Source organism: Phycodurus eques, chromosome 14 (assembly GCF_024500275.1).
Source record: "Phycodurus eques isolate BA_2022a chromosome 14, UOR_Pequ_1.1, whole genome shotgun sequence".
NCBI lineage: Eukaryota > Metazoa > Chordata > Actinopteri > Syngnathiformes > Syngnathidae > Phycodurus > Phycodurus eques.
In genome coordinates this window covers 22082706-22095810 of record NC_084538.1, presented here as the reverse complement: position 1 = coordinate 22095810, position 13105 = coordinate 22082706, and the positions used below count along the sequence as shown (strand labels likewise).

General features: G+C 42.3%; 1 protein-coding gene across 5 annotated transcripts in view; it reads left to right on the top strand.

The window, feature by feature from the left end:
* Window positions 1-3455, top strand: part of nrxn3a (neurexin 3a) — a 199470-nt gene extending 196015 nt beyond the window's left edge. For 4 of the 5 annotated variants that reach the window (XM_061695537.1, XM_061695536.1, XM_061695534.1 and 1 more), the window contains one exon: window positions 1643-3455. In XM_061695537.1, coding sequence (XP_061551521.1) covers window positions 1643-1938 — 296 coding nt within the window. In that variant the 3' untranslated portion in view covers window positions 1939-3455. Of the gene's footprint in view, window positions 1-1040 lie in introns of all 5 variants that reach the window. The other variant, XR_009769756.1, reaches the window with a different exon arrangement.
* The last annotated feature ends 9650 nt before the right edge of the window (window positions 3456-13105 follow it).

The window sequence follows — 13105 nt, the reverse complement described above, 5'->3', positions numbered from 1 at the left end:
AACTCAGAATGAGATGATGGTAACCGCTGCCGACTTGCGTTGTAAATATGCCCGCAGAGATCAGTATCTTTCTGCCTGTGCCACAATCAAATTCACCAAAATCGGGTTAGACCAGTGGTACAACTTGTGCCAGGACTAAGACCTAAAGACTTGGCCAGGACTAAGACGTTCCCTTAGGAAATCAGGGTTCAATGATTTGGACTAAAGTATAGCCTTCAAAAGGTGAGCATTCAAATGAGTTTGTTCTGCCATTGACATTGTATCAACATTTTTCTTTGTTACAGAGCTGTTCATGTGAGAGTCATTACCACATTTGAATAACAACAAATAAATGTTATCCTTAAGATCAAAGTCTAGGTAAAGTTAATTGAATTACAACAAATAAATGTTATCCCTAAGGTCACAGTTCAGAGACACTTAAGTTAAAGTTTGAAAACCCAGTGTTCAATGGTGAAAAAGCCTCCCTACAATTGAACTGTTCTCTTCGTTCCAGCTTCACTATAAAAGGGGGCTGCATATAGCAATAAATAGGTATTCTGATTATTAAACCCACAAGGTTTTAAACAGTATTACAGCTTTCAGCTCTGTATCACAGAAATAACTAACTGAACTATAATTTCAGTTGTATCATGAGCAACCAAGAAAGAGGTTTAAGGGATCTGGAGAACTATTGATTGGTGAATCTGCTATCATATGTATCGATAGGAAGGCAACAGTAGTCTGGATTTATTTTAGTCCTTCTTGATGAACTACAATAAAGGAAAAATAATTGGAATAAGAAAGCGGTTGCATTCTTGGACTTATTTTTGAATAGCATATTGTATATATCAGTATGTTTGACTTATCTGGCTCATCCTTACACATCTCTTAAACCTTTTGAAAAATTGCATGTGGTATGAGGTTTGAAAACTTGTCGCTTGATTATATTTTCATTTGTCGGTCTTTGCATTCATTTTTTTTTTTTTATGGATCGGTATGAATTAGATTTTACAATGGAAATACCGTCTCCTAACATCTTGTATGTCTGTGTCCAAACCCAGGAGCTGAGTTAGTCACCCAAGCACTTGAGGATCCAATAGTACATTACATCCCGTTGTCGATCCTCATGCACCCTTCATTCCCACTCCCTCAACCCACCGCCCACTCCTCACCATTACTGAGACCACCAAAGAGTCCCTGTCCAAGGCCACTGAGGCAGGGGCACCGTGCTTGTTGGACCGAGGCAGCGATGATTGTGATGATGATGGCTTGGCGATATCGGGGTATGGCTCTGGGGAAGAGTTCAAGTCTAACCAGCCCTCTACCGCTGATGAAGATTTTTTTTACACGACCTTCTCTTTTGTCCACGTCGGGCTACACGGTGGCTACAAAGCTCACTCGCCCAGGACTGTTAGACATAACAAAGCTTCAGTCTCCAGACGCAGTAGGACTATCACTATCGCCATACCATAAACCGCCAGAGCCGCACCACCGCCACCTCTGCCTTCACAATGCACCCGCCAAACATCCGACTGGCAAAACGAATAGCTAAAACCTCTGCCAGACCTAGAGTTGCTTCCATTGCCCACATCCTATGAGGTAGACGGCACCCAGCTGAGGGGCCCATGATTAACCTCCCCCGTGTTCCATAATATACCCACAGCACTTCCCACAGAACCAGGCGTCAGGCCGGGGCCTTCAGAAGTAGTCCGGGAATCAAGCAGCACCACCGGGATGGTCATCGGAATAGTGGCGGCCGCTGCCCTGTGCATCCTCATCCTTCTTTATGCCATGTATAAATACAGGAACAGGGATGAAGGCTCCTACCAGGTGGATGAGAGCAGGAACTATATCACCAACTCAGCACAGAGCAATGGTACTGTCATCAAGGACAAACAGCAAAGTTTGAAAGGCAGCAATAAAAAGCAGAAAAATACGGATAAGGAGTATTACGTGTGACTGAGATTTGAGAACAAAAAGAAAAAGACAGCGCTTCAAGTACATATTACTTTGCTTGTGAGAAGAAACGACAAATGATGGTATTAAATGGAACTTGAATGATCCTTTACTGTGCTGAGTAGCTGAACTGATGACATGTACTATAATATAAAGCACACTTACTTCTGTAAGCATACAGAGAAGGCTTAATAGCAACTTTAGAGACCTTACTATTCTATCTGGTCAGAGACGTTATCAGAATAGGAATATTTCCCAGCTACATCATTCTCCTAAGTGACTTTTAGAGCAATGTGATCTGTGACATTAAGACAAAAAATACATTATTTTGTATGTTACAAAAAGGCTAATAGGCTTGACCATTATCAGCATGTAAGCAACTTGTAGTGCTTAACAAGAAGGGGTCAAAGCAATCGATCGTTGTTCCAGTACAAAAAAAAGGACTTGTTGTATCAGAATATGACAAATTTGTATGGTTTCTAAATAATAATAGTGTGGTGTCCTATTTATTTTTGCTTTGAGCAAAAGAAAAATGGAGGTAAAAACAATAAGTAAACAGCTATTTCTGTGTGTAAAATTAAATCAAGTGAGCAAATGGACAGCACTCACTGAAACTGTTCTCATTGAAATCGTATTTAGTACAATTATTCTGATTGTCTGACACATTTTGTTTAAAGTTGTGGGGCTTCTCTCAGAAAAAAAGCGAATGATTGTAAAATGCATGTCATCCTAACTTACAGTATAATAGTAAAGTCTACAGGCTTCAACTCGGACAATATTCTATTTGATGCAAAATGATTCTTAATTCGACAGAACTAAACCCTCCCACTTTGGGACACCCCAAAATATTAGCTATGGAAAAAAATAGCTCTTTAAGCAGTCTGCTATTCCTGCACAGCAAGTGGTGTTCTGATCTTTTTGCAAAACTGTATGTTAATGTGTTGCCTATCGTTCTCTTTTTCTATGGAAGTGTCAGGAGAAACACAAATGCAGTACTAAAACATTGTTAACACGTGTATACAGAAATAAATTTAATGGTCAAAGTGTGAGTTCTAATCTATTGTCACACTCAACTGTGTCAAAAAAAAAAAAAAAGTTTACATATTTTATTACATTCTAGCTGTTGTACTTTGTAGGTAGTAAATTGTACATATACCATATGACAGTTGTCATTTTTAGTACCTCTATTGTACAGACTGAACACAAATATCAGCATATTTCATGACAAAGTCTATAAACTGTTAATTTACACTGAGAAAAATAATGTGGAGAATAATATTGATATTTCATAAGAAATAAAAGTTGTATTGTTAGCCTAGCGCTCTAACAAGAGATGTTTCTAAAGTGGCATGAATATTTATCTACTTGCAGTGTTCAACAAGATAAGGTGCCCTTCCTTCTGTATCACTGCTATACTGTTTTGGGTTCCAAAAGTGTCATTCATTTTGAAAGAAAATAAAGTCAGGAATATGACAAATCAGATGAAGGTTTTAATGTGAATGGGCTTCAATGTTTCATTCAGTTTAGGGCAACTAAACATTTTGATTTGATTTGTGTCTTATTACACTGTACCTTGTACTAATCCCTAAAGCAGGGGTGTCAAAATAAAAAATTGGGACAACGTCGCGGGCCAAACTCAATATTTCATGAAAAATCACTGCGATGTGCATGTTTCTCTTTTATGCAGAAATGTAGCGTTAAAGTTTATCACATGACAACAAACTTAAATTTTGCTTAAACACTGAAACTGGAATAATCAAACTTTAATAATATAAACACGAGAACTAAAATTTGCGATAAAAGACGTCAGTGGTATTTGTTTGTTCTTTTGTATTTAAATGGATAAAATGAATTCTTCTATCTACTATTTATCTTTCTTATTGATGTAAATCTTTTTTCAAAGGCCAACAAAAAAACACCCCAAAAAAAATACAAATGTCCTTCAAGAAAAATCCAAACTTCAAACTATTAACAGTCCCTGCCTAGGAGTTGATAAAGGTCATTAAAAAGAAAAACATTAATTAAATTATGTTATATTCTTTGTTACAGCCATGTTGCTCCGCACATGACAAACATGTCTGTCTTTTACTTTAGTGAACAGAAAATCTGCCTCCCTCCTTTCTTGGAATTTAACAGTTTTTCATCTTTCGTTTGGCCATTTTTGAGAAGGGGGAAGTGTAAATTTGCTTGAGGAGACTGGTAGCATAGTTGCTAACGACTGCAACAGAAAGGGAAGGAGCGGTCGCCGGTCTAGACTGATGGGCCAACACACTAGCAAAGCATTCTGGGATTTGTAATATTATTGGCGCAATAGTGGTGCTATATACTGGTGGGCCAGCTCTAATACACATTTAATATAGGCTTGTAGGCCAAATATAATTACATCGTGGGCCAAATTTGGCCCCCGGGCCTGAGTTTGACATATATGCACAAAAGGATTAATTAAATGTACACTCTGATGTGTATACACAGTACACACACTATAAACAAACAGTCAAGTTGGTCACGCACATACAAGAAGAAATGTCAGTGATAGGATGCGTAAACCGAACAATTTCTCTCTCTCTCTCTGGACTTGAACTGAGACCGAAGTCTTTACAGATGAGCGATTGCCACGGCAATTAATGTCTCTTAAAAGCCATCCATCCATCCATCCATTTTCTGAGTCGCTTCTCCTCACAAGGGTCGTGGGAGTGCTGGAGCCCATCCCAGCTATCATCAGGCAGGAGGCGGGGTAAACCCTGAACTGGTTGCCAGCCAATCGCAGGGCACATATAAACAAACAACCATACGCACTCACATTCACACCTATGGGCAATTTAGAGTATTCAATTAACCTACCACGCGTGTTTTTGGGATGTGTGAGGAAACCGGAGGGGCTGGAGAAAACCCACGCAGGCTCGGGGAGAACATGCAAACTCCACACAGGTGGGGTCGGGGATTGAACCCCGGACCTCAGTACTGTGAGGCAGACTCTCTAACCAGTCGCCCACCGTCTCTTAAAATATTAATTTAAAAAATATATTTTATTTTGTAGCCAAGCAGTTTCACAATTGCATATATAGTTTTAAGTTTTCATTCAACTTTTACTCAAATGTGTATAATTTGCTCACAAAAAAAATCCTGAGATTCTCAGAGTTATGAAGTTAATAGATTACTACACTTATGCACTGGTGACAATACTTTTACATTTTAGTTCAGAGGCCACAATCACCCCAATCTGATCTGAAGTGGCCCTAACTTGTATATTTGTGGCCAAATAAGCTATAAATAATTAAAAAAAACAATTTAGGGTGGGGGGGCAAATAATTACAGGTATATTTGGAAAATATTCAAATGTATTGATTTTTATGTTGTTGCATATCTGGTTGAGTCTGAGATCTCTGAACAAAAATGAGTGCAATTTCAAAAATACAACATATGTGGGTGATGTGATGTGATGAGGAGGATAAGCGTACGCACTGCAACCATAGGGTTGATGGTTTGTAACCCCGCTTGAGCGCATGTCGTCATCGTGTCTCTGGGGAGGACACCTTGGTGGTGGACTCACCACAGTGAGTCACTTGCATTATTTATTTTGCACAGTTTATACACAGATGCCTTTCCTGACACAACATACAACCTATCTCGAGGTTTGGGACTGGCAGTGGCTGGGTATTGGTGCAATGACCAGGAATTGAAACCGCACCATCTGCATTAAAGACAGCAGCATGTATCACTCCAGTCCCCAGTCACTAAAACACTTTAATATACATATATATTTAACATGTCCAAAGTAAACACAAACTGGTTTGCAACTGCACATTTGCACATGAAATTATGAAAACAATCAAGAATTCCATGAATATTTCCTCTTTCCACTTTTTTTTTACCCTGAAATGGACTACGTGAATTTAGCGGCGGTCCACCAACATTGCGTTTCTCACTGTTGCGCCCAAGTTTATACTTGTTCTTTTCAAATTACATTGTTGGGAAATGCCTTTACCACCTCGTTTTTGAATTTTCCAATTCAGTTGCGATTTCTGTCATTCTCACAAAGATGAAATCTTCCTAAATTTCAGCCTCAAAAATCACATGTTCATAGGATTCCTCCTCAATAGACAGAGGTGGGTAGGAATGCGTCACATTTACTCCATTACATTTACTCAAGTCACATTTTGGATAAATTGTACCTGTCAGAGGTGTAATGCATACTTTCTACTTTTAATTGAGTTACGAAGAAACTGTTCTTTTACTCAGCTACAATGATCAACATGGTGCTCGCTACTTTTATTTATCATTTAGCGCTTGCGCGATCTACTTTTAGACTTTCATTTTTGACTTCCACAACGGCACCGTTGCACCAATCCAACATAACCATGGTTATGGTTATTTACTCAAGTTCACCAATCTAATGACACAAGAAACTCATATGTCCACACACAAAGTATTCTATTGGGCTTTGTAGGCCAATCACAGTGACTCATATTGGAGGAGGAAGAAAAAAAAAAAAAAAAAAAAGCCATGCGAGTCATGTTTATATTTCTCACCACGAAGAACAACTGTTTTATCATGACGTGCAGACTTGTAACTGCCCAAACTTGGATATTTCAGCCCATTTTAAAGAAATTTTGCAGTAAGTTGCAGATGTTTTTGTTTTGGCTATGGGTATAGCAATATTAGTTTTATTTTATGGTCATAAGTAACTGTTAAACATGCATCTTTGGCGTGGTCTAATCTCTCTCGCTCACTCGCACAAGCTCCCTCTCTCACACACAGATGTGTGTAGACTCCCATTTAGCAATGTGACTGGTTGCACTGACCATAGCCACATCCCGTTTATAAGTGGGAGTACAACTTGGTGCAACCAGATTTATTTATTTTATTGAAATAAATAAAACTTTAAACTTTGCCAAACAAATATGAGCGTTCATTCAAAGAATTCTATATCTGATCGGTCGTGGCCCAGGTTAACAACGCGCGGAGGTAGAAGCATGCAGGTGGATTACATCTTGTGCAGACGATGTAATCTGAAGAAGGTTACTGAATGTAAGGTAGTGGTAGGGGAGAGTGTGGCTAGACAGCATAGGATGGTGGTGTGTAAAATGACTCTGGTGGTGGGGAGGAGAGAGCAGCGAACCATGTGGGGGAAGCTGAGACAGGAAGAGTGTTGTGCGACTTTTCGGGAAGAGATGAGACAGGCTCTGTGTAGACAGGAGGAGCTTCCAGAAGACTGGACTAATACAGCCAAGGTGATCAGAGAAACAGGCAGTAGAGTACTTGGTGTATCTTCTGGCAGGAAATGAGAGAAAGAGATTTGGTGGTGGAACCTCACAGTACAGGAAATCATACAAGGAAAGAGGTAAGCTAAGAAGAAGTGGGACACTGAGAGGACTGAGGAGAGGAGTAAGGAATACATTGAAATGCGACATAGGGCAAAGGAAGGAGGTGGCAAAGGCCAAACAAGAGGCATATGATGACGACATGTATGCCAGGTTGGACACTAAAGGAGGAGGAAAAGATCTATACAGGTTGGCCAGGCATAGGGATAGAGATGGAAAGGATCTGCAGCAGGTTAGGGTGATTAAGGATAGAGATGGAAATGTGTTGACTGGTGCCAGTAGTGTGCTGGACAGATGGAAAGAATACTTGGATGAGTTGATGAATGAGGAAAATGAGAGGGAAGGAAGAGTAGAAGAGGCAAGTGTGTTGGATCAGGAAGTGGCAATTATTAGTAAGGGGAAAGTTAGAAAGGCACTAAAGAGGATAAAAAATGGAATGGCAGTTGGTCCTGATGACATACCTGTGGATGTATGGAAGCATCAAGGAGAGGTGACTGTGGCGTTTTTGACCAGCTTGTTCAACAGAATTCTAGCGGGTGAGAAAATGCCGGAGGAGTGGAGGAAAAGTGTGCTGGTGCCCATTTTTAAGAACAGGGGTGATGTGCAGAGCTTTGGGAACTGTAGAGCAATAAAGTTGATGAGCCACACAATGAAGTTATGGCAAAGAGTAGTGGAGGCTAGATTCAGGACAGAAGTATTTTCGAGCAACAATATGGTTTCATGCCTAGAAAGAGTACTGCAGATGCATTATCCGTCTTGAGAATGATGGAAACGTACAGAGAAGGTCAGAAGGAGCTACATTGTGTCTTTGTGGATCAAGAAAGCCTATGGCAGAGTACCCAGAGAGGAACTGTGGTACTGCACGCGGAAGTCTGGAGTGGCAGAGAAGTATGTTACAATAGTACAGGACATGTATGAGGGCAGCAGAACAGCGGTGAACGGTGGAACGGGTGGAGGAAGGTGTCAGGTGTGTTGTGTGACAGAAGAGTCTCTGCGAAGATGAAGGGGAAAGTTTATAAAACAGTGGTGAGGCCAGCCATGATGTATGGATTAGAGACAGTGGCACTGAAGAGACACCAGGAAACAGTGCTGGAGGTAGCGGAAATGAAGATGTTGAGGGTCGCTCTCGGAGTGACCAGGTTGGATAAAATTAGCAATGAGCTCATCAGCGGGACAGCCGAGGTTCGATGGTTTGGACATGTCCAGAGGAGCGAGTGAGTATATTGGTAGAAGGATGATGAGGATGGAGCTGCCAGGCAAGAGAGCTAGAGGAAGACCAAAGAGAAGGTTGATGGATGTCGTGAGAGAAGACTTGAGGGCAGTTGGTGTTAGAGAGGAGGATGCAGGAGATAGGCTTAAATGGAAAAGGATGACACATTGGGGCAACCCCTAACGGGACAAGAAGAAAGGAAAAGAAGATGATTTTCACCTCCCTTCTCAAAAACATACAAAAATAAATCAATTGTGTTGTACAAATTTTAGGTCACATTACTGGTCGAAAAAGGTTTTCAATTATTTATTCTGGTTAAAATTATTTTCATTCATTCTTTTCCCATACCGCTTATCCTCACTTGGGTCGCGGGTGAGCTGGAGCCTATCCCAGTTGACTGAGCGAGAGGCGGGGTACCCCCTGAACTGGTTGCCAGCCAATCGCAGGGCACATCGAAACAAACAACCAGTCGCACTCACATTCACACCCACGGGCAATTTAGAGTCTTCAATTAACCTACGGTTCATGTTTTTGGGATGGGGGAGGAAACCGCAGTACCCGGGGAAAACCCACGCAGGCACGGGGAGAACATGCAAACTCCACACAGGCGGGGCTGGATTTGAACCCGGGTCCTCAGAACTGTGAAGCAGATGTGCTAACCAGTCGGGGACCGTTCCACCGTCTAAATTGTTTCACATCACAAAAACCTGCCATTTGAACAGGGGTGTGTACACTTTTTATTTTCACTGCAGCCTTGTCCCCATTTTTGTAATTTCTGCTTGGTGACCCAATTGTGCTCTTTTAAAAGCTGAATTTGCCTTAATTTTCTATTTTCGATTAAGTCCTAATGTTCATATCATCTAAATTCTTACATGGAAAAGGATGACACGCTGTGGCGACCCCTTACGGGACAAGCCGAAAGGAAAAGAATTGAATTTGCACATGCATATTTTTATTTTTATTTCACATTCATGCTCTGATTAAAAATATATATCAGAAGTTAGTCACTTACTCGTACTTGAGTAGTTTTTTTCACAGAGTACTTTCTTACTCAAGTAATTATTTTGAGGACTACTTTTTACTTTTACTTGAGTTCTTCTAAAGAAACAGTATGCTTACTTGAGTGCAACATTTGGCTTCGCTACCCAACCACTCCAACTCTGCGGTTGCTCTCAATTGGACCTGGGAAATGGGTCGAGCGTACAGCGCCATTGAAAAATCGGAAAATGGCTTGTTTAAATGTCACATTTCCATCTCAACTAATAAGAAACATACTTTTTATGTTGAAAATGTGCGTCATAAAATCCTTAATCCTTACAAACGATTCTTTCAAAGTACGGCTCATTTTATTCATGTAACACTCCCCTATCCAATGATGTTGTCGATTTTGTTATAAAGGTATTTTGAAAATTTTAGTTATGTACCTACCATATAGTCCCCATATCTAACGCTTTGTCTTGAAATGTCAGAAACCTATGCCCAATAATCACAAAAAAAATATGTCGATATCTCTCTTCAAGTCTACTTCAACCTTTCAAAATATTAAAACGATCGGCCCAATGTTTTGAACGTTTTCCATAGGCGCTCTCTAGAGAAAAAGCCCGTATGTCGCTTAGTGACGTAAGCAAAGGTCCCGTATAAAGGCACTCCGTCACGCTATTGGTCAATGCCTAGGAACAATCGTAGGGCCACGTAGGATGTCGCACTATGCAAGAAAAAGGAAAACAATTCTGACACGCCAGACTTTCCACTTCGGGCTCGTGAGGAATCGTGAGCTGTCCCAGACGCCAGATCCGACAATCACGGATGATGTCACACTACACAAGGCAACGTCACTTGGTCGGGACTCATAACTCAAACGATCAGCCACGACAGCTCATGTTTGACTGCCAACGTGTCTGTCAGGGCCAAATAACATAGACCATTTTCTCTTGGATCTTGGTTTACCACGACAAAATAGATATTGGACGGTAGTTGTCAAAGACCTTTATTTTACCAGATCTGAGAACGGAAATGACTTTAGCAATTTTGAGTTCTTGGGGGACAATACCAGACTGTAATGATTTAAAAAAATAATAATACTAAAAAATAAAATCTATATATATAGGTTATGGGACAAATGATACAGTTTATGTTTCTTATAGTTTATCGTAAGACTGCTGTACATACCATCATGACCTTGGGGGGAGTTTAAGTTCGTAATTATTTCATATACTTCATCAGCACTCGGAGGATCAAAACCAGATAGAGTAGAAAATGTACCTTTTACAGGGCTACATAGGTTTAAATCAGACTCCTTTGTACTAGATGCAAAACAAAACAAAAAAACAAAAAGAAAAAAAGGCTGATATTGACAAAAAACACAAAGCCCTCAGCTATGTCTCTTGGATCTTAAAGAGCCTGTGACGTGTGGGGAGTAGCTGGACCCAAGAGCAGGCGGTGGCAGATGTACAATGATGGACCGTTTATTGAGGAAAGCTATAGGTGGAGACAGGCTTCAGCAAAGAGACGTGGAATGCGGGATGAATTTTCAGAGACTGTGGAAGCTTCAATTGGACGGAAGTTGAATTTTTTATCTTGGTAATGGGGAAGGGACCAATGAAACGCCGAGTGAGTTTCCGGGACTCTGTCTGAAGCGGGAGGTCGTGAGAAGAAAGCCAGACAGAATGGCCCACCATGTATTCGGGCGTCGGGGAGCGATGACTGTCCGCGAGCTGTTTATTACATGCAGCGGAACGGGTCAACACCGCTCGGACGTCTATCCACACTGCCTAGATTCTTCGGGTTCTTTGAATAATGGGGGTTGGTAAGCATAGCAAGCCATGAATGGGGACATACCGATAGCGGAACTGGTGAGGGAGTTGTGGGCGTACTCAATCCATGGGAGGAATGAGCTCCAGGAGGAAGTGTTGGAGGACTTGGCGTACATGACGGTGATGTTCTTCAAGGGAGCAGGAGAAAATGAGTGTCATCCAAATAGACAAAAACAAACCGATTCAGCATATCACGGAGGACATCGTTAATGAAGGCCTGGAAGACAGCGGGGCCATTAGTCAATCCAAACGGCATGACCTGGTATTCGAAGTGTCCGAGAGGGGTGTTGAAAGCGGTTTTCCATTTATCCCCCTCTCGGATAGGGATGCGGTGGTAGGCATTCCGTAGATCCAACTTGGTGAATATCCCGGCGTCGCAGAGGGGTTCAAACGAGGGGTAGATGAGGGGAAGCGGAGATTTATTTTTGACGATGATGTCATTGACACCACGGTAGTCAAGAGTGGTGTCTTTCTTTTCAACAAAAAGAAGCCGTCCCCTACTGGAGAAGAGGAAGGTCATATGAGTCCGGAAGCCAGAGAGTCATGGATATAGTGCTCCATTGCCTTTTTCTCAGGTCGGGAAAGATTGTAGAGACGACTGGAAGGAAGAGGGCCCCCCGGCAGCAGATTAATTGCACGGTCATACAGGCGGTGGGGGGGTAGAGAAATGGCCAGGTCTTTGATGAACACCGGAGAAAGATCATGGTATTCTTCAGGGACTTGGGAGAGGTCAACGGGCGTGGAAGAGGGTGGCGATTTATCAGAGGGCAGTATAGCTGAGAGCAGGCAGTGTGAGTGGCAGTGAGGGCTCCATCCGGTGATGGCTACGTGTGTCCAGTCGATGGTGGGGTTGTGTTTCTTGAGCCTGGGAAAGCCGAAGACTAATGGGGTATAAGGGGAAGGGATAACAAAAAGTGAGATGTTCTCACAGTGATTACCCGAAATGAGCAAGGTGAATGGCACTGTTTGGAGGGTAACGGGGGAGATGATTCGGCCATCCAGGGCTGTGACTTTCTTTGGGGACGGAAGTGGTTGGAGAGGGATTTGGAGCTGGTGAATTATTGCTTCATGAATGAAGTTGTCATCGGCACTGGAATCTACAAGGACTGTAACGGGGGTGTTCTGAGCAGAAACTATAATGCAAGCGGGAACAGTCATGCGAGAGGAAGAGCTTGAGGGAATGGGGGTTTGGCTCACCACGACGCTCTCAGGTCGCAGTGAACCGTTTGATCGGAGAGGGTATGAGGAAATAAAGGGACCGGATTGACCGCGGTAGATACACAGCCGCTGGATGACTCGACACTGACGCTCCTGTGGGTTGTTTTACCAATTTGCATGGGCTCTGTGGTAGCTACAGGGAGTGACGGAAGAGCGGGAGACGGTGGGGGAGGCGGGTGTGAAGCCGACGGCGTGGTACTCTGAGTGGGATGATTCTTACATACGCGGACCCTCCTCTCTCGTGCCCTCTCTCTCTCTCTCTGTCAGCTATCGAGCCAAATGGAAAGGGCGATGAGATCCTCGAGAGAGAGGAGGGTTCGTCCCGGACCACTAGCTCATCCTTGAGTTGGTCGGAGAGGCCATTTGAAAAAAATCCCCCCAAGCGCCGTGTCGTCGCACCCCCATTCACCTGCCGATATCCGGAATATTCCGCTGCTGATTTAGCTCCCTGCGTGAGTATGAGGAGGCGACGGGTGGCTTCTTTGCCCTGAACTGGGTGATCAAATACTTTGCGAAGTTCGGCGGAAAAAAATCGAATGAATGAAGTACCTGATAAGAGTTTTGCCATAATCATTTCCTGGGGAGGAGGTTAGTTACATATGCTACTT